This window comes from Hippocampus guttulatus, chromosome 14, assembly GCF_054856545.1.
Source record: "Hippocampus guttulatus isolate MCC_2025c chromosome 14, RoL_Hgut_1.0, whole genome shotgun sequence".
Taxonomy (NCBI): Eukaryota; Metazoa; Chordata; class Actinopteri; order Syngnathiformes; family Syngnathidae; genus Hippocampus; species Hippocampus guttulatus.
Genome location: NC_141274.1, coordinates 4,882,125 through 4,909,432, shown reverse-complemented (window position 1 = coordinate 4,909,432; position 27,308 = coordinate 4,882,125). Strand labels below are relative to the sequence as shown.

General features: G+C 41.7%; 2 protein-coding genes across 7 annotated transcripts; one reads left to right on the top strand and one right to left on the bottom strand.

Annotated features, from left to right (window-relative positions):
* Positions 1–1,135: 1,135 nt before the first annotated feature.
* Positions 1,136–12,726, bottom strand: LOC147194580 (uncharacterized). Its single transcript, XM_086128822.1, has 9 exons — positions 12,587–12,726; positions 7,684–8,379; positions 7,396–7,557; positions 5,379–5,486; positions 3,771–3,843; positions 3,532–3,616; positions 2,221–2,267; positions 2,032–2,142; positions 1,136–1,820 (listed from the first exon to the last, which is right to left on the bottom strand). The coding sequence occupies exons 2-9, from the start codon at positions 8,272–8,274 to the stop codon at positions 1,711–1,713; spliced, it is 1,287 nt and encodes a 428-aa protein (XP_085984948.1). The 5' UTR covers positions 8,275–8,379; positions 12,587–12,726; the 3' UTR covers positions 1,136–1,710.
* Positions 12,727–15,612: 2,886 nt separating this feature from the next.
* On the top strand, positions 15,613–27,117 carry hnrnpca (heterogeneous nuclear ribonucleoprotein C a). 6 transcript variants are annotated; one of them, XM_086129053.1, is made up of 10 exons: positions 15,627–15,780; positions 20,567–20,618; positions 20,696–20,824; positions 22,764–23,032; positions 23,797–23,869; positions 23,948–24,046; positions 24,125–24,330; positions 24,867–24,980; positions 25,859–26,058; positions 26,609–27,117. In XM_086129053.1, the coding sequence occupies exons 3-10, from the start codon at positions 20,820–20,822 to the stop codon at positions 26,708–26,710; spliced, it is 1,068 nt and encodes a 355-aa protein (XP_085985179.1). In that variant the 5' UTR covers positions 15,627–15,780; positions 20,567–20,618; positions 20,696–20,819; the 3' UTR covers positions 26,711–27,117. The 6 variants fall into 6 exon arrangements, with proteins under 6 accessions (XP_085985176.1, XP_085985178.1, XP_085985181.1 ...); XM_086129050.1 differs by lacking the exon at positions 20,567–20,618 and having other exon boundaries at positions 15,613–15,780; XM_086129052.1 differs by lacking the exon at positions 20,567–20,618 and having other exon boundaries at positions 15,621–16,387.
* The last annotated feature ends 191 nt before the right edge of the window (positions 27,118–27,308 follow it).

Genomic DNA, 27,308 nt, shown 5'->3' with positions numbered 1-27,308 from the left:
TACATTTACTTGAAAGACACATTAACAAGCACAAATCGGGACACATTGATACTGACGTATACACGGTTTATTAAGATAGAAAATATGGTTTTGAAAAGTTAATGTAAACTTCTCCGCGCAAACGCACTGACACAAGAAAATGAAAATTGAAATGGAACTGACGTTATGAAAGTGACACACATTATGTAGACATATCCTGTGGCGTCTCTCACTTTCCTCAATACTTGATGAAACAACTGCTTTTGGATGTGAAATGCAGTGTTAAGAAGAACGAAGATTACAAAGTTGGGAGCGCTGCGTAATTGGGAAAAGAAGGAGCTTGTGTCACAAAGTAAATGGGGCAGGGCGGCGGCGAAAAGGCTTTCAATTCAGTTTTGGCGCATCATGATTGTCATTGGATCGCATGGGGAATGTACTGTGATTGCAGGACGTATTGGGGGAGTAAATTATACAAATAAATTGAGAATGAGAATACCGGTAGTTTTATTTTTCAAGTTGGGTTTTTTTTGTGAATTTTTGCGGGGTGATCTTTTTTTAATGGACAAGTCAGATTTTATTTTGAAAAACTACATATTTTAGAGGTATCATTTTTCAAGAGAATACTGTATTTTTTCCTAAGGAAAAAAACCCTGCATTCCACCCCCCAAGGGAAAAAATGCTCTCAGATTCTCATATTTTTTTTAAAAAGGTCAATTTTCCTGAGTTTTTTTAAGGTGGAGGTAATTATTTTTTCATGTAATTTTAGTTTTAAACAAGTTTAGTTTTTTTAAACTATCTGTTGCAGAATAACTATTTGGAGAAGAAAGAAAAAAATCAGGAATCCCCCTTATTTTACAAGTACGTCGGCCCCATAGTGCAGAGGTGCAGGATTCGATTCGGCCTTCCTGTGTGGAGTTTGCATGTTCTCCCCGTGTCTGCGTGTACTCTGTTTTCCTCCCACCTTCGAAACTGGGTGGCTAATGGAGCACCCTAAATTGTCCCGAGGTGTGAGTATGAGTGCAGATGGTTGTGTGGATCCATGTGTGCCCTGCGATCGTCAGGCAACCAGTTCAGGATGTACCCCGCCAACTGCCCAAAGACAGTTGGGATAGGCTCCAGCTATATCCGCAACACTCGTGAGGATAAAGCGGTTCAGATAATGGATGGATGGATGAAAATATATATACTGTATGTGCATATTATGTCTATGGTATTTTTTTTCAAGAAGTCAGTTTTCTGGGGGGGGGGGGATTACTTTTTCGGCGAGGGGCGTCCTTTTTTACCCCAAAGAAAAATAATTTTTTGAAACTATTTTATCTCAACAAAAAAAATCCCCAGGTCCCCTGACTGCTACATCAATCTGAACATAAGTGTGACTATTGACATGCACAATAGATGGCAGCATTGTAAAAAAATAAAATGACAACCAATAGAGGTGCACTAAACAGATAAAGATATTGTAAAAGACTTGAAGTTTGCTTTGCAAAAAATCCATAATTTGCAAATTGAACCTAGCATGTTTCGGCAACTTCATTGACATAGAAAGCATAACAGTTAAAGTGCTTTTAATGGTGATATTTAGAGGGAAAACAGCTCTTGGATTTTTTGGGGGGCACTGAAATCAGAGCCCCTTATGTAGTAGAGTAAAAAATTGCACAAATATTTGTAAAAATGGCCCCCTAAAGACATCAGGCTTTGTTTTTGTTTTTTCCTGGTTTTCTGGCATGGTGATCACGAGTCCAGGTAGAAGGCATCCACGGGACCAAGGCGGGGGTCCACAGCTCCCGTGTTGAACAGGAAGTTGTCGTCGTCATCGTCCAAGTCGTGGATCAAGTCAAACGCTGGGAGGGTGGGGGGGGGGGGAGAGCTTCGCATGACTTGGTGAACCAGCATTTGGACCGTTATTTGCGACTAATCTTGTACGCACTCAACTAGTGATTATCAAATTGGGCTCCCTCTTGTGGAGCACCAAAAAAATCACTGAATTAATTGTGAATTAATACTTTCTTGAAAGCTCATGCATATTACTTTCTATTCTTTCACTAACCCTACCTGCAGGGAGCGCTGCCGAGGCTTGTGGGAAATGTGCGGACGGTTCTGCAAAACCTCCATCAAAGATTGGCCGAGACGCTCTCCTCTCGCCAAAGAGTTCGCTGGGAAACGCTAAAGCAAAGCGGAGTCAAACTAGAGTGAAGCCACATTTGTGATTTTGGTGTTGTGGTCGGTGGTTGCCATGAGTACCTTGTTGCAGTTTGGCATCATCTGTCGTCATGAACAGCACATTCCTCCTGTCAATCAAAGCATCACGTAAGCCACAGCAGTACAAGTAGTTTTTTGAAAATTCTCACTTTCCAAGGCGTGCGACTAAACGCGAAATGACTGCTTGAAACTAACTCTCCCTATTCAATTTCAGGCATGATCCTTGAGACTTTTTTGTGGGTCCTGTGATCATCGACATCTCCAACCTCCTTTATATTGATTTGAGAAAGCCGTTTAAAGGGATGTTTTTTTTTTTTTTTTACTTTTCCAAATCGTGTGTGTGTGTGTGTGGGGGGGGGGGGTAATTCTGAACGTGAATTGGCTACTTCTATACGATATAGCTGACTTCATTTTCTGGTCTGGATACAGTGGATGCAAACTGCCCAAATGTAAGTAAGATTGCGACTATAGCTTGGTTGAATCTGGGCCTGGTTCCACGCGCTCTCTGACATTGTTTATAATGCCTGGATGATCTCACATTTGCTCAGTTGGCCTAAAAGTCCTGCAGTGAAGTTAACAATACTTCAGACAGTCTGATGCACGTTTGCTACGTGATTCTGACACCCCAAGCAGGAATCACGACTGACCCAAACAGCTGGTCGCTCCTCGATGGTCCTCCAAAGAAATGTAATTTGCAGATACATGCAGCCCCCAAGAATTTTTGTGGAATTTGAAACGACAAAATTTAGACAACAGACCCAAACAAACATTAACCCTTCAAAAATGTCAGTTTAAAAAAAAAAATCTCCTGCAGTGGAAAACCGTTATGACTGCACTATACGGTTTCGACCTTAGCTTTAGGGGTTTGTATAGGGGTGTATCCAAGAATGTGCTGAATGTGCACAAACACTCTGACTCAACATGGAAACTGAATGCTGCCAAGAACAAAAAGAAAAGCAACTGCAGGGATGATATGCAGTGCGGGGGGGGGGGGGGGGGGGTCGTAAAGGGGGTTTGGATGGACGATGGAGCATTCTGTCTTGTGGGTCCCTCGAGGTCGTGGGGGGGGGGGGGGGCAGGCGTTCTGCTGGAGGCTACATAAATCAGCCTGATGGTAGCCAGCCAGCTCTGCTTTGGATCTGATTGGACGAAACATTCTTACTCACTTCCGATGTCCAAAACATCTGAGGTCCAGTTGGCTTAATCAAGAGCAGACTTGAAGTTTTTACATGGATGTAAACTAACAGAACCGCATTGGAACTTCTAGACCGAAACAACCCAGATGTCGGATAGCTCAGAGTTAATGTGAAGAAAAATAAAATAAGAAAACGGGAAGTCCACCATTTCACAGACCTGTGGAAGCTTTCCTCCATGCCAAGATAGTGGATGTCCACTCGGGGGGGCACGCAGTCCAAGCTACCTCCCTTCGTATAAGAACCTGAAGGAGACACAATTGAGTGTTAGTCCACGTCAAGTGTTTAGTGGGGGGGTTATGAGAGAAAAAAAAATCCTGCTTTATTAGATTGTGAATAAGCTGGTATACCTCAACTCAACTTCATTTATCGAGCACTTTAAAACAACCATTATTCTACCTGGGAAGTTTTTTAAGCCCGGAAGAGCTGATCCATTCAACATGTCCAATTCTGGTACCGAGTACATGTGAATCTGTGAGAATGACAAAATTGCGTTAAAACTTTGATAGTCATAGTTACTAGTAAAAGGTAACAATGAAACAGTCGGTCTTGATAACAAGTGATGACACGCATGTGGTTGGTTGCAAGTCCAAATTAGGTGTGGTTCCACTTTAAAATCCTGTGGTGTTTTAGGTTCACATCCAATGTGGTTCGCAGTCTAAACCTATGTGGATCCGGCTCCAAACTTTTTATGGTTGCTGGTCCAAATAACATGTGGTTCCTGGTCGAAATCCTATTACCGAAATCCAATGTGGCTCCTGGACCGAATTCTAGGGTCCAGGTCCAAATACGTACAATGTGTAACCATTTTCCAATTCAATTTGGTTCTAGGTACAAATTCTATGTTTAGAAATGTCGACATCCTTATTGTTTTTTGATTCAAATCCTTTAATTCAAATTCACTCCTGTTCAAGGTACAAAGTTTATGTAGTGCCTGGTGCAACTCATTTGAAACAAATGAGTCCAAATCCTTTCTGAAACCAATTCCACATTCTTTTGTTCCAGGTCCGCACCCAATTTGGTTCATGGTCCACATCCCATATGGTTTCTACTCCAAATCCTATGTAAAAACCACCTCCATTTAACATTTGGTTCCACTGTCCATGCAGTATGTGCTTCCTGTTCCACATCCGATGCTCAAAATTCATTGCAGTTTCAGGGTCAAATCCCATGTGGTTCCCGGTCCTTCTCCTGTGTGGTTCTAGGTTCAAATCCTCAAAGCGCAGTTTGGCGCGTGTTGCGGCACGCGATCGCACACATGGCTGTGCTTAAAAAAAAAAAACCCAACAAAGCCTCTCAGTGTGTCACTTGCCTCCAAAGACAACAAATCAGGTCCAGATAGCACAGAACAATGGGCTCCCTCATCCCAATTTCCAGGTTATGTGTGTGTGTGTGTGTGTGTGTGTGTGTGTGTGTGTGTGTGTGTGTGTGTGTGTAATGCCCAATCCTGCTGGATCAAACTCTGTAAACACAATTTCTTCATGCAAAGCCTGGAAGGTGTCTGTCATTCCTCAAAATCATTAGCTTCGAATTGCAATTCTGCCCTCCCACCCTTCCCCAGCTCCCCCCCCCCCCCCAATGTTCTGTAGTCTGTATAAAATTCAAGGAGATGGGCACAAATACAGAAGAAATGTCTCAACTGGTTCTTATTGAACGAAAGGACAACATGTGTGGCTCGTTTGAGACAGGTGCGCTCTTATTTTTCTTGGTCCTGATACTTATGAGGCAACATAGCGCCCTGGAAAAAGCCACAGAAACAAACAAAATGAGCGCAGAGTAGAATCGGACTAAGACTCCATTGATTGTTACTGCTCATGGTTTGTGATAGTTTAAAAATTTTCAACTACATCTGAGTCAAAGGATAAAATGTGGTTTGTTCGAAAAATGTGTGCGATTACTTTTCTTCGTCCCAAACCCTTAGGAGGAAAAAAAATATCTTACCACAAATACAGGCAAAATTAGCGCGTATGCGAAATAAGTGGAAATAAAGCTTCCTATAAGTGTTACCTTGGCCCCCTGGACACCTTTGGCGGAATGAGTCTTGACGTGTTTCCGCAGAGAGCTTGGGTCGGTGTAGCGCTTGGTGCAGCCCGGGATTTGGCATGCGTATGGCTTCTGTGAGGAAAAAACCCCCACAAAACAATGGATTGCTTTTATGTGATGAGGACAGAAGCAAACATCAAAATTCAAAATGAACTTGGAAGGATTAAACGAGTTGTCAACCTTTTAAACGAGACAGACTGCAGACCTCCACCAAGGCTTAATTAACTCTTTGTAACCAATTACCATCGTAGCTAAACAAAAGTCAAGTTTCATCCACTAAGGTTATATGCCCATTATGTCACATGGTCAGGTGTCCAATGCAAGACCGGAAAGTAAAAATTCTGCCATAGTTTGGCTTTAAAGTCACTGATGATGTAGTGGTACACACGCCGGACTTGTGTGCGGGCAGCGTGGGATTGATTCCGACTCAGTGACGGTGTGAATGTGGGTAGGAATGGTCGTTTGTCTCTACAGTACATGTGCCCTGCGACTCACTGGCGACCAGTTCAGGGTGTAGTCTGCCTTCCGCCCGAAGTCCGCTGGGATAGGCTCCAGCAACTCCCTGCGACCCCCTTTGGGATAAGTAGTGTTGAAAATGGATGGATCGATAATTTGGCTTTAACCCCCCTTGCTTCAACTTCCAAGGAGCTTGTTTACCTGCCAGTTGAGTCGAAGCACCTGTGACTAAAGCCAAAATGTGGCAGGAATTTTACTTTCTGGACCTATGATTCGATGCCTCTGCACATGGCAATACACAACAGCAGTTTTACAGCCTTAAAACACAAATACAGGTATATTATTATCCCCCCCCCCCCCTGTCTCTCTCACTTGAATTTTTTTTTTGCTGCTTTTTTTTTCAGGAAAACATATTGGTCTCAAGGTTGGGTATTGGGATCAGGGGATGCCGATTTCTCTGAATATTTCAGGAAAAACTATTTTGAGCAACAGGCATTCCGGAGTCACCAAAACAAACAAGTTTCCCTTTTAGCACACTCACTTCTGACCTGAAGAGTAGGATGACAAGAGACTTTTTTTGTGGCATGTTTCCATTTTACAAGCTCTTGATTCGCCTGGCAACAAGTCTGCCAGCATGAAGCCACAAGAAGACGAGGGAAGAAAAAAAAAAGCCTCTCTTGAGCCTTGTTACGATTAACAACTCACTAGTGGAACATTTGCCGTATCAACAATACGTTTTCATTGCTTGCTGACAGTTGTAAAAATAAGTATGGCTCACGGCATCGCTTCCTGGCAGGCATTGAGATTTCACAATTTTTAAGAATTACCGGTAATCAAATCACGGAACTATGCAGGAGTCGTGAGAGTGCTGATAGGATCAAGCAATCTGTGCTGTTTTGCACACAGTTCCATTTGTCTCCATGTCCTTGTTCTTAGCGGTTTACCACAAAATGCACCTTTTGGTAAGTTTCAGAGTTGAAGGTTGTCACCAAAATCACTTTTACGCGGATTCTGTCTACTCATTGCTCCGATGTCATCTCCCATCCCATTTACAGCCACTGTCTGTTTTTTTTTCCTTTTTCACTCACGGCCGACAACAAGGCACTGCCAGCAGCCATGCCAGCAAACTCTCCAAATGTAAGCTGCATTCTTAACTCATTCACTCCCAAAGACGTTTTTAAACGTCTTTTCAGACTTGGTCCAGAATTGGCTGGTACTGAATGGGTTAAGGTGTAGCCATAGCTAGTTAGCTAACGACAGATCGCAATTGGACCGGGAAACTGCTGATGTGAACAAAGGCGCATCACGACTCACGCCTGACTTTAGGTGCGTCGCTCAGCGCAGTTTTAGCCACGCCCCCCAAAATGAGGAAAACAAATGCTGAAAACAAATTTAACGCTGTATCTTATTCCCAACTATTGAAACTAAATACCGTAGTGTCCAGTCTTTGCACACTTAACATTTATTTTCTGTTTCGACCTGAAATTGACAATATATAGATGTGGGGGTAAAACAGTAGACCGACTGTGTCGAGGTGTGTTCGTTGGTGCTTGGCGCGATCGCTGGAGTTGCTGAAGGCCTTGAAGCAGCCGAGGTGCTGGCAAACGTACGGCTTCTCTCCCGTGTGGCTCCGCAGGTGGATCTTAAGGTTCTCCAGGCGGGAAAATGCTTTGGAGCAGCCTTCAAACTGCAGAAAATCGCAACAAAAGCATACAATGCTTTTTCCTCACTTAAATATTTGACTTTGCTTCTGCCTCCATTCAACAAGGACATTTTCCGTGAAGTCTCCGGTTTCTTTATCATGCCAACTCACCATGCACTTGTTGGGCTTTTCCCCGGAGTGCACCCTCATATGGACGAGCAGCTTGTACCGCGCGTTGAAGGGCTTTCGGCGTCGGACGCAGTCGGCCCAGAAGCAGGCAAATTCTTCACCCTTACGCTGGTCCACGTGCACCTTTTCAATGTGCCTCGCCAGTTCCTCCCGACTCCTGCAAGTGGCGTTGCAGTCATTCCAAAGACACTGGTGGTCACATAATTTGTCCTCTGTGGGCTCTTGTTTTACACAGAGACGGCCCTCCAGAATATTTTGAGATGGGGTCCAATCGGGTAGACTGTAGGGTACAGGAAGGGTTGGTTGGGAAGTATTGCAGATCCTCTGAGAGGTTTTAGGACCCGTAGAGAATCCATCCTCAGTTCTATCATGGTTGGACCTGCAGGTGAGATCCAGAGAAACCATAGAAGTCCTCGGTGCATAGCACACCCCAATGCCACCTGAGAGTATGGACGACTGGACCCCAGAATACGAAGGTCTCTGGTGCTCCTCCACATCTTCGAAGAAACCAGGAAGAGTCATCTGACCATCTGGCGGTCTGAGGTCCATGGGTCCAAAGTCTGGGGGCCACATCTTTGTTGTCGATGGAAAGCCGTCAAGCCGTCCCCAATATCCCTCCGCTGTTGAGGATCACATTTTCAACATCTGGAGTCTCCACTGTCAGACATCTTTCGTGCGCTGTGTGGGTAAAACAAAATTCAACATGACACCCCAAAGTTACGACCCAAGAAAAGTCCCTTTGATCAGGAATCTTGGGAGTTTCCATCAGTGAGTGGTACAAGCGTTTTTCGGAAACCACTTTTGCGAGAGGCATCAAAACAGATTTATAATCCACTGGCAAAAGAACACATGAAGGACAATAATATGCCATGAAAAACATTTATAGTCCAAGAAAAGCCCTTATGCACTATTAGGTTTTTCCAAACCAACAAATAAGTTGGAAAGATACACATTTTTAGGACACACTTTTGAGATGTTGTAAATGAAACCTGGATCCAGCGCCTTGTTAGTTGGTAAAGATGACAAGCCATCTCAAGTGGCTTCACTCATATGTTGCTGATGTCATTTACATCAGGTAATGAGTCATGATTACAACCCGGCCGGGTTCTTTCTTGCGGGTTCGGCCCAGACGATGAGTAAGTGGACTTCTAAAGAGCCAGCCGGTCTCTTAAGTGTATGCTTCACACACATGCTTTACTGGTATAGTCTGGTTTACTGTTTAATGGGCCTTCCTGTAACATGGAGGCGTGGGAATTGTGAGCCAATCCTAATTAGAGAGATTTAAAGTGTGTCGGTAGAGGAACTTTAGGGTTTACAGTTTAGGGTCGGGGGAGGAGGGTTACGATTCTGCCGAGTTAGAGCAGGGATGGACAAACTTCTGTTGTCCAGGGTTACCTTTTTTAAAATGGACAGTTTGGCCTGGTCATTCATAGCTGAAGTTAAAAACAATGTGTATGTAAAAAGTTAATTTAATTACAAAATAATAATTCATTATAATTGTAACATTTCATGATTAAGTGAGGGTAAGGGTTAGTGATAAAGGTAAGAAGATCGGGTTTCAGGATGAAGATTACCTAAGGTTAAGGTTAGTGCTTTTTCGGAGGTTAGGGCTTGGCTCAGGGATGAACGAGAGCTAAAGTTTGGGTTTACGATTTGGGGTTAGAATTAATTGAAGGTTAGAGCTAAGGTTATTGTCAGCTAGGGTTAGGGTTAACATTTGGATTGCCATAGTGTCATTGTTAGCTAAGCTAAATTTGAAGGGTTAGTGTTCGGCGTTAGGCTTCATCCAGGTGAGGGATAGGTTTACATTAGGGTTAACATCCTTTTGGAGTTGGGGTTGGGAATTGTGTTCAGTGTTAGGATGCGATACATGAATGAGAGGTTTGAGTTAGGGTTCGTTTGAAAGGTACAGCGTGCAGAATTTAGCACTATCTCGTGGTGAACGAATACAATGCAATGACCCAAGCATGCGCTCTATGGTGCTTCGGAGAAACCAAATTTCACAAGCCTATCACCAATTTCTTCATCAGGGTTGCGAGCAAAAGTTATATCAAATCATTGATAATATTCCATCAAGTGACGAATGAGGTAATAGCAATTGTTACCATACCTGTCAACTTTTCGGAGCGCCAACCTGTTTAAACTACCAAAAAAATCCTTATAAAGAGCAAAAAATCCTTAGAACATACCAAAGCGTTTTATATGTCAAAATAACGGCAACCCCCCCCCCCCCCCCCACGAAATTTTCAATGATATTGATTGTAGATCTCCATAATACAATGTCTGGTTAATGTCTAATCATCATTCTACTTAGTGGCATTACTGTGTTCGGAGTTGTATTCCTGCGTTACTTTTTTCACCAACTCCAAATGCTCACCCATCGGCTCGAAGTTACAGCATCCATTCGTATTTACTTTGGAAATGAAAGCATTCGAGTAGACTAGCACCATTCTGGGCAAAAGCAAACGGAACTACCTGTTAGGGGGGGAAAAAACGGAAATTGTCAGAATCCGTATGATTTGTGCGATACGGCCATATAGTAAGATTCACCACAAAATCCGTATGAACTATGGCTAAACCGTATGAGTTGACAGGTATGTGTTACACATACGGTCGTCATAATGAATGAGGAACTACGAAAGCTAAGTTTGTCTCCTTCAGGCATCCGTAGCAGAAAGATGGTGGTGAAACATGGAAACATCCTATAAGGGAAGAGCGCCCTATGTAATATAATTTGCGATTACTTCACCTACAATTACAATTAAAAACTTACGTTGATGTGGTAGAACATAGTTTTTGGCATATTATTGAAATGAATAGTGGGTTTTTGAAAGGATATACAATGAAAACTCAACAAATATATCCACACACTGTCTCTCTAAACCGAAAGATACTGAAAGACATGAAGCATCACACTTGACCCCCATGCAAAGTCCCACAAGTACTGTAGTCCAACCATCAAGAAAAAACATTCTGGGCTGTGGTCCATAAAAGAAGAGTGTTACGGTAAAACTAAGAAAAGTCTTCCCACAAAGCCCACCGCGAGCCAGCACACTCTACGGCGAAATGGCAACCCGGTCTCATGTGGTGTCTTTTAAAGATGCACTGGCTGAGTTTAGCTAAACACAGCTGTGGCCTTTCAAAACCACCAAATGTGTGCTCTTGACTTACAAACGCTCGTGCCTCCTGGTCCATGAAAAATGTCACTGGGATCCAGAGAGATGCAAGCACATCGATTCTCTCTCTTGTTACTTCTTAGGGCCCCAGATAACACATCAGTGACGTAACTATTTTCGCAACCCGTTGCTGGGCTTTTTTAATGACCCGTGAGCCCCCAATGTTTCCACAGTCACGCAGATCGTTGGCCGAGGTCCGACAGTTTACACTTGCAGGGCCCCAGTTTTCAAAATAATATCTTGTGAGACCTACTAAGTTGTGTTTTAAAACGCATTCAGGGTTAGGGTTGGGGGTTACCTTAGGGGCAGCTGGGGGTTAGGGTTTGGAAGGTTTAGTGATAAGGATAGTGGTTGAGGATAGGGTTTCAAGATTCACGGATGGATCAAAGTTAGGGATAGAGAGTCGAAACTAAGGGTAGAATTAGAGTAGTTACGGTTAGAGGTTTAGTGTTACAGTTGGTGGTTGTTGGACAGATGTTTTGAGGGGAAGATATGGAATAACAAATTGGCTTTTACTACTCTGTCACCACTACCTCGTCCACTGTCCTCCAAATTGTTTACACATACGGTCAACAGCCACAAGCTACGACCAAGTGAAATCATGGCAATAGCAGGTACTTCATTGGCCTCATGCGATCAGGGGTCAATGTGAAAATAAAGTAACTTTGGTGTAATGGAAGCAGTAAGATTTGTGGTGCCTTGACTTGAGTTGGTGCCTTCGAATGAACCGAGTGAAGATGCAGCAGTTTGTCAGAATTTTAAGTCTCCTTCAATTCTTCACAAATGAGGCCTTAAGATGTTTATTGCCACTCTCGGTTGAAGTTTAATGTCAAGCTAAACAAAGAGAACGACATTTTGTTTTGTTTAAAACAAAGCACAGAGCTTTGCCTTGGAAAAGTCAATTCATCAAATGCTAACAAATAATAATGAATAGGATTGATGGTGAGGCTGGTAAAATTTACACCAGGGGGTGTTTATATCTATCTATCTATCTATCCATCTATCTATCTATCTATCTATCTATCTATCTATCTATCTATCTATCTATCTATCTATCTATCTATCTATCTATCTATCTATCTATCTATCTATCTATCTATCTATCTATCTATCTATCTATCTATCTATCTATCTATCTATCTATCTATCTATCTATCTATCTATCTATCTATCTATCTAGAGAGAGAGTGAGAGAGAGAGAGAGAGAAATATAGATATAGTTATAGATAGTTAGATAGATAAATTGAAAGATGGATTGAAAAAATATCTGTATCAGTTGTTCATGTGACTTTTTTGGACATAAATTTAGATCGGATGCGCATAAGATATTTGCCCAACGCTAAAACATCGACACAGCAATTTTGCGATAGTTGATGTATTGGGTAAAACACAATCATCAACAATACATGACAGTCACAGACAACAGTTATTCGATATCAGACATCGTATCGCACCAATGTCGGACATATATTTAGCGATACTATATTGATACTTAAAACGGTAAATATAAGTTAATTTTTAAAAAGTGCATGAATTGTGCAGTGGAAATGAATCCTGATTCGTAAATGTAAATAGCTAGCATTGTTTTTTTTCTTTCAGTGAACATTTACTGCGTAAAACACATTCAGATACTTGTTGCAGAGTTTGTTGCATGTGCACCCGATGAACTCTTAAAATTGTGGAAGAAAAAGTAGAATGCATACACTCACATGGCACGTCACGCAACATCTGCTTGTCACCGAGCGTGCGAGGTTGAGGTCTGAATGAGCGAGTCAAAGCGTTGCAAATCAGGTGGAGGGAGGTTGCTGCTGACTGTTGAGCGTCCTTGACGTCTGCACTCTGCTCTGGTCCAAGCTGTCTGTCAGGGTGCGCGCTCACGTCGGAGGCAAAGCTTCCATGTGTGGCGTGTGCACATGCAGCAACAGGCAGCCCCTCCACCCCCAAAAAGAAAAGACCAACACTTATCTTTACTTTTGACTTGAGTAGCAGTTATTATTGTTGTAATAGTTAACATTAATATTTCACAAAAGATGATATAGTGATATATTATTAATGTACGACAAAACAAAATCTGCGATGAAATTAGCAATTATACTTGACCACAGGAAAGTCTGTAATAACAATGAGATTAGAAAAATCGAGTTATTTTTTTAAATAAATGGAATATATGTAAATGATCATCTTAATAATAAGAATAATAATGATAATAACCTCACAGTGCAGAGGTTATTAATGCGCCATTATCCTGTGACATTAGCTGAAGACGAAGACGAAGCTAGCTCGCTCGCTGCTCACCGGAGGCTTTACTAAAAAAGCCTGCGCTCGCCTAAAGGACGACCTAAATATCAAAATTTGAGCGATTTTACCGAAAAGCAAGCCATTTTGTGCTCGTAGAGGTTCGCGGTGAGTATTTTGTTACCAGCTATTTTTCATTTTTCCTTCCTTATTCTTTTCTTTTTGGATTTTTTTTTCAGCGATGCTTTTTCGATTACAGCTCCAGCCTTCCTGTGTGGAGTTTGCATGTTGCCCCCGTGTTTGCGTGGGCTTTCTCCGGGTACTCCGGTTTCCTCCCACATTCCAAAAACATGCATGGAACACCCAAAATTGTCCCTAGGTGTGAGTGTGAGCACAGATGGTTGTTCGTCTCTGTGTGCCCTGTGATTGGCTGGCAACCAGTTCAGGGTGTCCCCCGCCTACTGCCCGAAAACGGCTAGGATAGGCTCCAGCACACCCTGCAATCCTTGTGAGGATGAAGCGGATCAGAAAATGGATGGATGGATAATGCTAATAATAATAACAACAATAATAATAATAAATATTGCTCTAATTAACAATGAAAATCATTTTGAAAAATCAAGGCAAGCATTTACGATCAAAACAAAATAATTACGATTGTTAGATTTAAAAAATATATATTATTACTGTATTTGACCACCTGCCCAAAACAAAATCTGTGCTGAAAGTCAAAATGAAAAATGTGCAAAATTATTTCATTATTAGACCACAATAAGAAAATATGTGATAACAGTTGAAATATAATAAAAGTATATTACTAATGTCAGAAGACAGGACATAAATAGGTGATTAAAATTATTGTTAGACAAAAGGACAATACAAATCTGTGACAAAAATCGACTATAAAATGTTTGAACTATTAGTGGACACAGCATTATGACCCTTGAAAACCATTTGCAATATTTTAGTAACCTCTTATTGCTTCAAATATTAAAAACAGCTCTCAAAAGTGAAATCAAATTATTGGACATTTTCTCTCAGAAGATTAACACCAATGTACGGGTGATCAACAATCTAGAATGTTGTGAAAAACGCTGTGAAATGATCTACCTTGTGCATTTACACACACACAAATTCTCTTTACAAAACAATGAAGTTCTTCAAAGTATTGTCCGCGAACAAATTGAGCTGACATGATCTTGCCATCACATGTCTGGATGTCATCAACACCAATATGAAGGGGCAGTGAAGCCCCTCCTTTGAAACATCTACTCCCAGCATGAGCCTGATGGAGGAGCTTCAGAAGGATGGATCTGGTTACGCTCTGGAACTGCAACTGGAACTGAGTTTTTATTGGAGAATCCCAGGAAATCACACACACACACACACCCACACACACGTGCGCGCGGTCGTAAACAAACACTGTAGAACCAGATGTACAATTGGCAAAAGAGTTCGATAAAATTAAGATACATCAACATCTTTTTGGAACTTAGGTGAATGAAACTCATATTATGGTCCAAAGGCCATGTTGTAAACATTCGGTATTGCTTCTAATCAAAAATGATTTTGTCAAAACTGTTTTGATAAACAACACAGTCGATGACATTTGGGAAAAAATACAGGTAACACTGTCTGGTGTTACAATACTGTATTGACATAAGTTGGTCAAATATCTATATTGTCATGGGTGTCAAACTTCATGTCAATGGCACTAATACTGTTCTTTATTTTTTTAAAAGAATATATATAGTAATGACATCATTGATTAGAATGTAAAATATTTTTTTAAAATTGCCAGTTTTTGCTTAAATTCATTGGACATGATTCTGCTCCTTCTAGTGTATGCACCTTGGCCACGTAGATGCAGAATAATACGGCCATGAGGATCTACAAAAATGAGCTGGTCACATTTGCTCAGTAAGCTGCAGTAATACTGTACTGTAGTCATTCGCAGTTGATAAAGAATAAATACCCGCAAGTATGTTTTGTGTTAAAACACTTGTTGGATATTTATCCCCGTTTATATCTAAATTTGGAAAAAAAAATAGATTCACATACCTGTATATTGTTTCCATGTTATTTATTATACATATTTGCTTTGCGTTTTGAATACGTTTCGAAACCACTGCTATAGTCCAACACCACACTCTGTTGGCAGACCTCAGACCTACAACAGCAACGTTACTGTTGTTTGTATGAATTGCTCAGACAAAACGATGACAAGCTATTATAATTGGCGCTAACATACAATTGGGGAATTATTTAATCAAACATTGTATGTTCACGTTGAGATAAAAAGGTGATTAATTGTCAATGTATCGTCTCGAAAAATAAAAAGATCTGCGCTTCAACAACAGGTGAGCGCGATTATATATAACGAGGCACACCGGCGTTCCACCTTGAGGGAGCAAGCCCTTTCTCACCACACAGAGGAAAGCCCGCCCCATTACCGCTCTGTCGTGCCGCACAATGAAGCAAAAGCAGCGCCCCCCGAATGCGCCATTAGCCTGTGACATTAGCCGAAGAAGAAGACGAAGCTAGCTCGCTCGCTGCTCACCGGAGGCTTCACTAAAGAAGCCTGCGCTCGCCTAAAGGACGACCTAAATATCAAAATTTGAGCGATTTTACCGAAAAGCAAGCCATTTTGTGCTCGTAGAGGGTCGCGGTGAGTATTTTGTTACCAGCTATTTTTCATTTTTCCTTCCTTTTTCTTTTCTTTTTGGATTTTTTTTTCAGCGATGCTTTTTCGATTTTGCCGAGCTAGACGCTAGTCGCCCTCATCCTCCTGCTGCTCCCCAGATTTAAAAAAAAAAACACTGGTTGTGGTTTGAACGACAAAAACAATTTTGGAGGCACCCTAGCTGCAGTCTCTTCCAGTTTTGCAAGTTGGCCGAGGTTGATTTTTGTGGCAGTTGTTGGGGAAACATACCTTTGACTGGACTGATGCGTTTTTGGCACGCTTTTCAGACGACGACACCCCCTACCCCCTCTTCCACACTCAGACACACGGCTAGGCTAAACTAGCCCTAGTTAGTCCGTCTGGTTTGCTAGTTTTACATCCCCTTCATTATTACCGATCACACGACGCAGACCTTTGCCGGTTTTGCTATTTTTGGTGGATATTATGATGTTTGCTGCGCATTTTTAGCTCCTTGGCTAAAATTAGCCACGCTATCCTTAGCCTAGCCGTGGCTAGGCTAAGCTCTGCGCTGTAGGAGCATTTGATTCACTTGGAAGCCTGTTGGTGACGCTATTGGGGCATGTTTGATGGGGTGAGTTCGGTCATTTTTAAAGAAAAAAGAACTGGTTTTGCTTTTCTGGCTCAGACTGAACACTCGTTTATTTTTCTTTTTTGTTTTTGGAGAGTTTTTTTCCCCTCCCAATGGTGATAATCAGGATGACGGGGGCCATTTTGATGACAAGGGGACTTTTTTTCTCAATTTTATCTGGACCACAAGTGGCTTCAGTTTTGTTGCTTACGCATTTTAATTGATTAAAAGCCTCTTTAACCGAAAGAGTATGATGGTGGTTTATATTTGTTAAAAAAAAGAAAAGAAAAAGTCACTTCTGTCTTGACATGCCATTTTAGTCATCTTGATGAAGAGTAGCAGGGAGATGAAACTGTCAAAATCACATCAACAGTGACAAATGAACATGTAAGAAATCAAACACACATGACCCGAGTCTTATTCTGAATAAAAAATAACAACCCTGTCTACTGTGCAGAAACTGTGAGCAGCCCCCACCAAAATGAATTTCCGTGCATTTGAGACCACGTAGTTAAGTTAAGATGAAGACAGAAACATATTCAACATTTGAAATGGTAATCAGCAGCAAGAGGTATCAAATTTCATGCCTGCAAGACCCCAAAAGATTTATTTATAAAGACTACATTTATATTTGTAACTGATAATTATCTCATTCGGGAACGTAAGCAGCGGTGACCTTTGAATGAATCTTCATGCACAGAAAATTGCTTTGGAAAGATGAAGGCGACAAATATGTGACAACACATTTTGTACATGTGTAATGGTAAATTGCCACATGTATAAATTAACTCATGCATGCAAAACCGCACAAATTTAACTTAAATGGTGGCAGTGAAATATTTGATTGTTGCACATTAGAAAACATAATTGGTTGCAACCAAAATTTATTTTCACAGATGAAAGTCCCCACAAAATTAACTGAAAAAGTCAACAGTCAAAATATATAATATATCCAAGTGGTAGTTTGCACCAAATAAAATGAATCTTCACATGCGCGACAACCTGATGAATGTCACCTGACCACACCCAGAAAGCCAGTCAGCCGTGACGGTCGTTACCTCAGCCTTTAGGCACCGTGATGTCATTTTCTGTTGACAGCAAGTGACAGTACAAGGCAAAACGCCTGCACCCTTGAGACTGATAAAAACAGGTGGATTTTCTGCTTAATATATATTCCACAAAGGCAGTATTAATCAGAATACCATGCTTAGATGAGTAGGGACGCATAGAATATGAGAGCCCTTGACTTCAGCTTTAAAATTACATACTACATACATACATACTAATTTTTACATTGTATTTTCTTATTGTCTGTACAGTGTCCTTGGGTGGCATGAAAGGCGCTTTTAAATAAATAAATGCATTAAAATGATGGAAATGTGTGTACTTTAGAAATAGTGAGTACCAGCGATGAGAAAAAAAAAATGCCAGAAAGACCTCGTGAAATTTACTCAAAAACACAACAATGAAGTACATTACCAGTACTTGCTGCACATTAAAATTTGTAAACAATTACTTTCCCAAATTTCCACACACCCAAGACTTAGAAAAGGCAACAGTGGCAATTGACATTTAAATCACAGTACTTTTTGTAAATTCGAAAATATAAGCAGCAGCTACAAAAACACATGTTCATGTATTCAAGACTGCAGTCAATCTACTGTGATGCACATATTTTCCAATACTCTTTGCACATTAAAAAAAAAAATCACAAACCCTGGCAATCGAAATAGATTTTCATTCAAACAATTCTCCACATAAAAGTTCTAGGAAAGACAAACGGTGATATTTGACATTACTTTATGCTCATTTAAAAAATGGTAATTGACAGCATTTTCATGCAGCAAGATCCCACAATTTTTTTTATTTTTAAATATACACATTCAAATTGGTTGAAGTCACTAGCTATGCCTTTATGCAATTTGCTGAACCATGTCATCCCTGTCAGCTACTAGTAGTTTATATCCTGTCCAAATGTAACGCTTGCACTTAGAGGCACTTAATGCCAAACATATCTCGCATGCTTTCTTGCTTACTTCCACCTACTGTCATGAAATTCGGACCCATCCTACCATCCATCTTAACAATAATTATAGTACCGTATTTTCATGACCATACGGTGCACCGTGTTAAAAGGCATAATGTCAGTTGCGGATACTATTTCTGTATTTAACACATACACAAGACACATTTTTGTACGCAGGTATAGTAAAACGTACGCTAGCTGAACATCATCGTTCAAGAGGACCTCTCATTGAAGTCACACAATAGAATTCACAGATTTTGGAACTCGGTGCATATACAAAGGCCACCCATAGTATTAGGTGCCCCATCCATATTGGAGAAAATTTACGACTGAATGCCTTTTAGTCGTGAAAATACGGTAGTAGTAGAAACCTGATTTGTAGGTTTCCCCTCAGTCTCCCGTCGTAGTTTTATAATGGGGCTTTCATTAAAACATTCCTGTGGCAATGGTCAATGACGCACAAGGAGGAGGAAGTTATTTGATGTACATCTTGAAATACGTGTAGAGCGGCTTTAGTCAGCTTCTTCGTTGACACCTCTGCAACTTTATTGAGTCCTTGGTGCCAGCGAGATCTTCTCACTGCAACAATAGCTTATTATACGAGACTGGTTTTGATGAAACCAAAAAGTGTATTTTTTCCGAATGGCCCCAACCATTTGTGGCTCATGCCCGACACTGCTCGACGTTCTGTAATTTCAAAAACAGTCACATGTAGACAGTAATGCAAACAATTATTCAATGATGCCAAAAATAAAACCAGAAATTGTATCAAGTCACATTTGGACATTGAATGTACGTGAATCAAAGTTAAGCATTGTGTAATAAAAACAAAAATCAAGGAGTAGTCAGTCTTTTGCAGCTATGTAATAAATGTAATATGAAATTGATATTCAACCCTTTTTTTTTTTGTAGTGAGCTGCCAGATACTTTGCTGTCCTGTTCTATGGTTGTGTCACCAACCTGGTTCACAAGAAAAGCATACCGAAAAGCAGAACACACTTGGAGTTTATTAACATCTGTGACTGGCGATAGTTTTTCTTTTTTTTTTTTTTAATGCCAAGTTGTTTCCTTTTTGAGGTATGTTTTTCTAGAAATTCACATTGGAACTCTCAATTAATTCACAATGGGGACATTACACTTTGGACTTTCCATTGCACAACATATGCTAAAACTCATATGTGAGCCAGCAGAGAGTATTTGAAAAGACTGTTTTGGTTTAGATTGTGGAGGGGAACTCAATCTGATCCTATATTGTCGAAATCCGGTCTGTGAGGGAAGCAATCCTGCATGTTTGACGTTTCCCCTCCTTCAACTCACCTGATTCAAATGCTCAGCTTGTCAGTAAGCTCTGGTCATGACCCTGGTCAATTTAATCTAAAACCTGCAGGATAGCTGCCCTCGAAGACCGCATTGAGACAAGCCTGTTCTCGTCATTTCTAAACAGCACTAAAATTTCAAGACTTGGAACTTGTTTTGGTTTGGGAATTAGAAGAAAATATGTTGCAACTAAAATGACAGACTTCTGCGTCATGGGACCCAAATATCATTATGGAAAATGGAAAAGGAAGTCTCATGTTAAATCTTTAAAAAAATACTGTATATAAATATATAATTTACTCAAAATAAAATTTGACCTTTTTCCACAGAAAAATGAAAAATAGCCAAGCTGACACCTCCCCCAAGGCTGGTCTGATTACTCCCAAATTCGATCAAGGCTCGCTAGTTTTTATATTTTAATAAAGCATTTTTTGTTTTCCTTAGAAGAAAATACAAATTTACCACAAAAACGATACTCGGTTGAGTGCAGGCATACATAAAATAAGCCTAAATGTCATCGTAGAAAAAGCTAAATCTGCACTCTAAATATGCAACAGTGCGAAGTATGCCATTTTTCCCCAAATGAAATGTAAAAATAAGAAGAAAATAACATCTTGTAGCACAAATGACGGTCGGATGCATGCCAAAGAAAAAGACCTGTGTGCCACCGTTTTTTAAACTTGATTTTTGTCCCATAAAAATTGGGAGTCCGACATGAAGTCAGTCCTCACGCATCTGACGTTCTCGAAAATGTTGTGCTTTAGTGTTCTAGTACTGGAAATACTAGCTAGCCCCCCAAGGTGGCTCATTGTCGGCCGCTTGGATTTGTTTGTTACTAGCCAGTCAACACCTCACCACCACCAACACTCCTCCTCCCTACACTGCACACAGGTAAGAAGACTTGCTGCGTCGTAACCCCTGCTGAGCGTGACTGAGGTGTGTGTGGTTGTTGTTTTCTGTCACCTCAGTTAAAAATCTCACGCGCGAGCGAGAAAAGAGGGGCGAAAAGGTGAAGGTTCGAGACCCCAGGCCAAAGTGAGCCCCAGCCCACAGTGTCAGACAGAACAGACGACTGCCCTGCACACAGACGCTATGGAGTGAGTCATAACCAATCCAAACAACCCTCACCCAACACTCTTTCTCCCCGCCCTTCTGCATCCTCTCAGGAGCGAGCACTGTTGATGCCGTTGGTGTTTCGTCTTTCCTCTGTGGGGAGATGCTCAAATCACAAAATATGGCCAGGTCTCACGTTCTGGCGTGACAAAACTCACATTACACAGTAATGACATAGTAATAACACAGTGTAAACACATTTGCCGTAATGGGTCACTGTGTGTTCTTCAGCATCATCAATGCAATATCGTGCTCCTCCATCACGATTCTCAGAGGAAATTTTATTTGGACTCCAAAATTGACTTCCAACTTATAATGTACATATTGCCTCATCTTATGGCCGGGGATGTTTAGTTACTCAACTATAGAGTCGAAAGCATTTTTTTGAAGGGTGTTAATTTGTGGCAGCCCTTTCATTTTATATAAATTAAAAACAATCATTTTAAGGGGGAGGGTATTTGAATAAAATACAGTTGCTCCCTAAAAGCAAGCTCTATATATTATAATCCATGTTTACTTTATGCATTCTTTCAAATTAGTTTTGTTTTCATGCAGATTAATAATATATTGGAGTTTCATGTTTTCTTCATTGCACCAAATATATATTACACACTCCCACACATTTGCAGTTAGGTATTCGCAAAGTCACCGATTATTGTTTTTTTTATGTGGGGGTGAGGGGGTGAGACGTACTGTATCTTTTATTCATAGCTAAACCAACTTAGTCCATTTTTTTCTCAAATGTGACTTTTTTTTGTATATGGCAAATGCAATTTATAAGGAAGTGTCAATTATTTAAAAATTAACCCGGGTCCATTATATGAGGGTGGGAGGGACACATTTTCATACTTTTGTTTTGCAGATGCCACGTCTGCGTTTCGTCTGTGGTGAAAACATCTACTGCCACACATGGTTTGACTATCGTAAAATAAAGCTCATTGAAATGGGCTGCACTTGGCCATTAATTTGGGCATGGTGTTTAGTTGAGCAGATGCCATTATTTGAGGAAATCCGGCATTTGGTGCCCAACTTTCCTCATTAATTCGAAATCTGTTCAGACCGAGCGCCGACATTGCTGGTGGAAAAAAAACGTGTTGAGGGAATGTTGTGATTAATCTCAATGGACCAAGTGAGGTACTTAATTTGTCCTATCAGCTTTAGCCTTAATGCAGACACTATTTTTCGATCATTATGACGACATGATTGTTTTTATATGTAAATTAGTTTTGTTTTCATCTGAATGTCTAATATGATTTTGTTATCCACTGATTGACTCTTGTTTGCAGGTTGCTGCCTGCTGGTGGCTCTTTTTACTGTTGCAGTCTTGACCGGCACAAAATTGTCAGTGATTCCAGAAGCAAAAACAAAAAAAAACAACACAACGTTGTAATCTTCGCTGTCTTGTTTCATTCAATGTGTTTTTTAATTCGTTTCTTCTCTCTCTCTAACTGGGTTTAGATTTCCACCAAGGCCAATTTCCAACCCTATCACATTGCCGACTTTAATGATCACATGAAAATGTTTAAAATTTCCCAGCTCATTTGAAGAAAATAGCACTTGGCCCCCAATGTTAAACTCCAGACCTCCACCAAGGCGCGACAATTATAATCTTGAATTAGTCACTGTGCCTTTTGAGGAAAATGTCAAAAAATGCATAGTTGACAAAAGGAAATTGTCCCAAAATTTAAATTCAGTCCCCTGGAATGTTAATGGGCAACAATTTGGCAGATTTAGCCTTACACCAAAACAAACAGTGGTGACAGCAGAACCTCCTTGGTGGAGGTTCGATTCCTTGTAACGATCTTCTTCAACAGAACTTTCCTGCTCTTCAGTTGGCGACATGGAAGACGTCGATGCTTCTGGTGTGTCGCTCGGTGGCTAAATGACCGTGTGTTGTGCTTGTTTGTCTTTTTCCCCTGCCAGCCGTTCGCCCACCACCGCTAGCCTGATGGCCGCCAGCAACGTCACAAACAAGACAGACCCGCGCTCGCTCAACTCGCGGGTGTTCATCGGCAACCTCAACACCCTGCTGGTGACCAAGGCCGACGTGGAGGCCATCTTCGCTAAATACGGCAAGATCGTGGGCTGCTCCGTGCACAAGGGCTACGCCTTCGTGCAATACGCCAACGAGCGCAACGCCCGCTCTGCCGTAGCCGGGGAGGACGGGCGGATGATTGTCGGCCAAGTGCTTGGTAAGGAAGTCCCTCTCGCTCATACTAAAATGCATGTTTATATTTATTTCTCTCTTTGGAAGGACTGTAGTCAGTTTGAGCACACCCAAATGTCAAAACCTAAACCTACCCGGTATCTTTCCTTAAAACTCATTCAGTACCAGCCAATTCTAGACCAAGTCTGAAAAGACGTTTAAAAACGTCTTTGGGAGTGAATGAGTTAAATCCTCACACTAAGGGTGATAGTAATGCAAACTCTCACACTAACTCTTACTCAAACCATAAGCATACTATTACCCTATTCTCTATATTATAATCGGCTGGATGTTGCTGCGCCACGGTAGGCCGGTTGGATAGTTGACGCGGTTTGATAAAACAAAAGCACCAAGACGGAAATTTGCATTTCTTCTGAAAGCGTTATTGCCTTCAGTCGTATGGTGACTGTAGAGATGCTTCTCCCGACTGTTCTTGACACTGGAAGTGGAAGCATAGAAGTCAGCTCTTTGCAATTCATTATCAATGGATGGACCGACGCCAAATCTGACTCGGGCCTTGACCCCCCATGCTGAATAAACCTTATCGCCACATTTGACCCAAACCCTCACACTGAATTTTGAATCACTCCAACATGGACACAGCAGTCCAAAAAAGACAAAAACAAACCACTTTCCACCCTTTACTCAGCGTGATGTCCTCTCACTCACTCACCACAATCTGCAGCCAGGTGTCTCCAGGGGGGAGTCCTTCCTTTGAATCCCCTTTTTTTTTCTTTCCCCCCCTCCCAGACATAAACCTTGCCGGAGAGCCCAAACCGCACCGTTCCAAAACCAGCAAACGTTCAGCTGGTGACATGTACAGGTAAGTGCAGCGAGTATCCTCAGTGTACAGTGGGCCCAAACCTCAGAGACAATTCTATATTTTACCCGACATTCCAAGGCAAGTTTCAAAAGTACCCCCCAAATCCCACGCCCTTCTCCCATACAGCAGTTCCTCCTTTGAATTGGACTATGACTTCCAGAGAGACTACTATGATAGGTGAGTCTGTCGCGAGCACTCCGGAATCAACCTTCTTGTCGAAAACCGGCCTCCAGTGATTTTTTTGTGACGCCACAGAATGTACTCGTACCCGTCCCGCGTGCCCGCCCCGCCTCCGCCGCTCTCTCGCGCCGTTATCCCGTCCAAGCGCCCGCGGGTCAGCCTCAGTAGCGGCGGCGGCGGCGGTGGTGGCGGTGGAGGAGGTGGCGGAAGCAGCCGGCGGACCAAGAGCAGCTTCTCCTCATCCTCCAAGAGCAGCCAGAGGACCTACTCATCTCGAAGCAGTGAGTACAGTGAACACTTGTTTAGCACAGAGAATACGCTCCAGATCCAGCTGCAGTATCTGATTTTGAGAGATTGTATGGAAACAAACCTAAACTTGGTCTCGCCAAGCTGTTTTCGGTACTCCCAGTTGAACCTTCCTGTGGAAAAGAGAATAACATCTCGTATGTTACAACACAAATATTTAACCAGACTATGTTATTTCATCTGATAAAGATCAACTCGCTTCAGGCTAACGGAATGGAAATTGTAAACCTTCAGGCAACCGCTGCTGTTACACATACGAAGTGTACAACAATAGTTTCAAGCAGAGACCTGTGTATGCGCAGGGCACGAACATTTAACAGAGTTGAGCTGGAGTTCACTACATTACAAATCTTGAAATATACAGTATATTTAATTTAAAAAAAAAAAAAGACCAAAAGGTCGTGGCGGAGAAAAAAGTCGTGGCGGAAAAAAAAGTAGTGGCGATCACTCCGCCCCACGAAAGGTCTCTGTGGATCGTCGTCAGTCGGATGTTGTCCCTTTTTCTTCTTAGTGAAAATTGATGAGCTGCAGACCATCAAGCGCGAGTTGACTCAAATAAAGAGCAAAGTGGATGATCTCCTGGACAGCTTGGAGCGCATGGAGAAAGACCACAGCAAGAAGACGGGTATGAGAGTTCCTATTTTGTTTTAAATGGGCCATGTCAGGGCCGTTTTGGCCATGGCAAGAGTCCATCAACGGCTAACGTAGCCAACAAGTTTAATCTAATACTAAATTTGCCATACTCTATATGAAATTAAATTGCTTGTTTTGGTTTTTGCGTGTGGGTGCGGCTTGCTCCCATGACTTGCCATAAAACACACTGCAAAAGCCACAAAGAGGCATACCTGAAAAGGCAGGAAGTTTATGTATTTGCTACCAAAATTTGGAACACTGTGTATTAGAGTGTGTGAGGAGTACCATCAAATGCAGAACCTTTAAGCACAATTATTGGTTATAAATTCAGCTCCCAGAGCCACTTTCACTTGTCAGAATCACATTTGGTTGGCATGTCTATTAGACCCTCTTAAAAAAATCTCAAGAACCCATGCGCGTAATGACACGGCAAGCCTGCGATTTTTGATTCTGAAGGGATTTTTTTTTATCCCCCTGCAGGGGTCCTTTAACGATTTGTTCTAGAAATGTTGTCACATAAAAATTGTACTCTTGCAGATTAGACACGGATGCGTTTTCATCATTCAAATGACCATGAAACACAAAACTCCAAAGCAGGGCTGGACAATCCTGTTCCTGGACGACCAGTTTCCTGGATGTTTTCCACCTCTCTGCTGCAACACTTCTAATTCAAATGATCAGATAATCAGCAAAGTCTGCAGAAGCTGGCTAACCATCCTGATCATTTGAGCAGCAGAGAGAGGTGGTCATCCAGGAAACCGGCCCTCAAAGAACAGGATTGAAGACCCCTGGAGGAAGGCAACTCCGCAAGATCACGCAGTTGTCATTTAATGATGTTTTGAGAAACTTGTCACGTTTGCGTTCCGACAGATTCCAAAGCCGTTCAGCCCGAGCCTGGTGAGGTGACCTCCCCGCCTCACCCTAGCAACAAGAAGGATGAGGCCATGAAGCGGGAGCGGGACAGCCAGGAGCTTAACGACACTGACGAGGAGGAGGAAGAAGAAGAAGAGGAGGAGGAGGAGGAGGAGGATGACGAAGAGGAGGGAGACCTCCTGGAAGAAGAGGAGGAGGTATGATGACACCTCAAAAAAACTGCTGAATAGAAATGTCAAGAGTTTCGATCAACTATTTTGATGATCATGAAGCATTTCGAGGTAGTGTTTAACTTAAAATGACACAAATTCCCTGATTTCAGTCTCTAAGCACTAGATAGTGTCTGATTTCTGTCATCCGGAAAGAGCGCACTTAATTTAGTTTTGTTTAATGGTTAAACAATACCAAATAAACAACAGTCCTCAATTAAACGGGAATCGGTAAACATACTGTATATATTTTGTGTTTTCATGCAAAATTTTTATTTGATTAAGAAATGGAATAATGACAAAAATTATTCACTAGTGACAGCCCGACTGCTGACTCTGCAGGCCACATAGCATATATACACACACACACACCGCATATCTAAATCATCTGGATTTTCTCGTTTCACTTGGATGAAAATTTATTTTTAGCTCTTTTAAATGCTGCCGGACTATATTATTATCGTGTGTGTGAGTGCGTTTATGCATGAAATTTGACCCGTGGAACAAAACGATTTCACCCGTGGGATGATCTGCGCAGCCGAAGAGCCAAGAGCCGGAGGAGGAGGAAGAAGAGGAGGAAGGCGAGCACGTGGAAGGAGATGATGACGGCGACAGCATCAACGGAGAAGATGACTCGTAGGTCGTCCAACCGCACCGCACCTCACCTCACCGTGGTGTTAAGCTACTAGTAGGAACTTGGACTTCAGTTTTATCACACACAATGTGGATTTGACAACAATAATGACTAAAAAAAAAACCCAGACGTGCACGGAAACGAGCATGGCAGGCACGCACACACAGTTATCGTGTTCATTTGTGGCTGCTGTGACTTGCTGCGTAGCTTCATTTTAACACGTACCAACTGGCAAGCTACATGTGTGCGCACACTAGTCGTTTTTCTTTTTAGCTCTTGTAGGCGCGTCGGTTTGCCTCCCTCGTCATCCGTCTGTCTGTTGTTTTTGACTCCCTTGTGTGTCCGTTTATTTTTATACTCTTCACCTTCTGTTTTACTGTAAAGGAATAAATTGCAATAAAATATAAAAATGACTTGCGCCGGTTTGTTTTGGACTTAGTGAGTATGCTAGCATTTTCACAATACATTTGGAGGACTGCACATTTTAAATGATAACATCAAATAAAAAATTTGAGTGTCGAGAGTAAAGAAAGGGGACTGTTTTTCTTTCTAAATTAAAAAAAAAAAAATCGGTGTAAATTGACTGTGCATAGCCAAGGACACA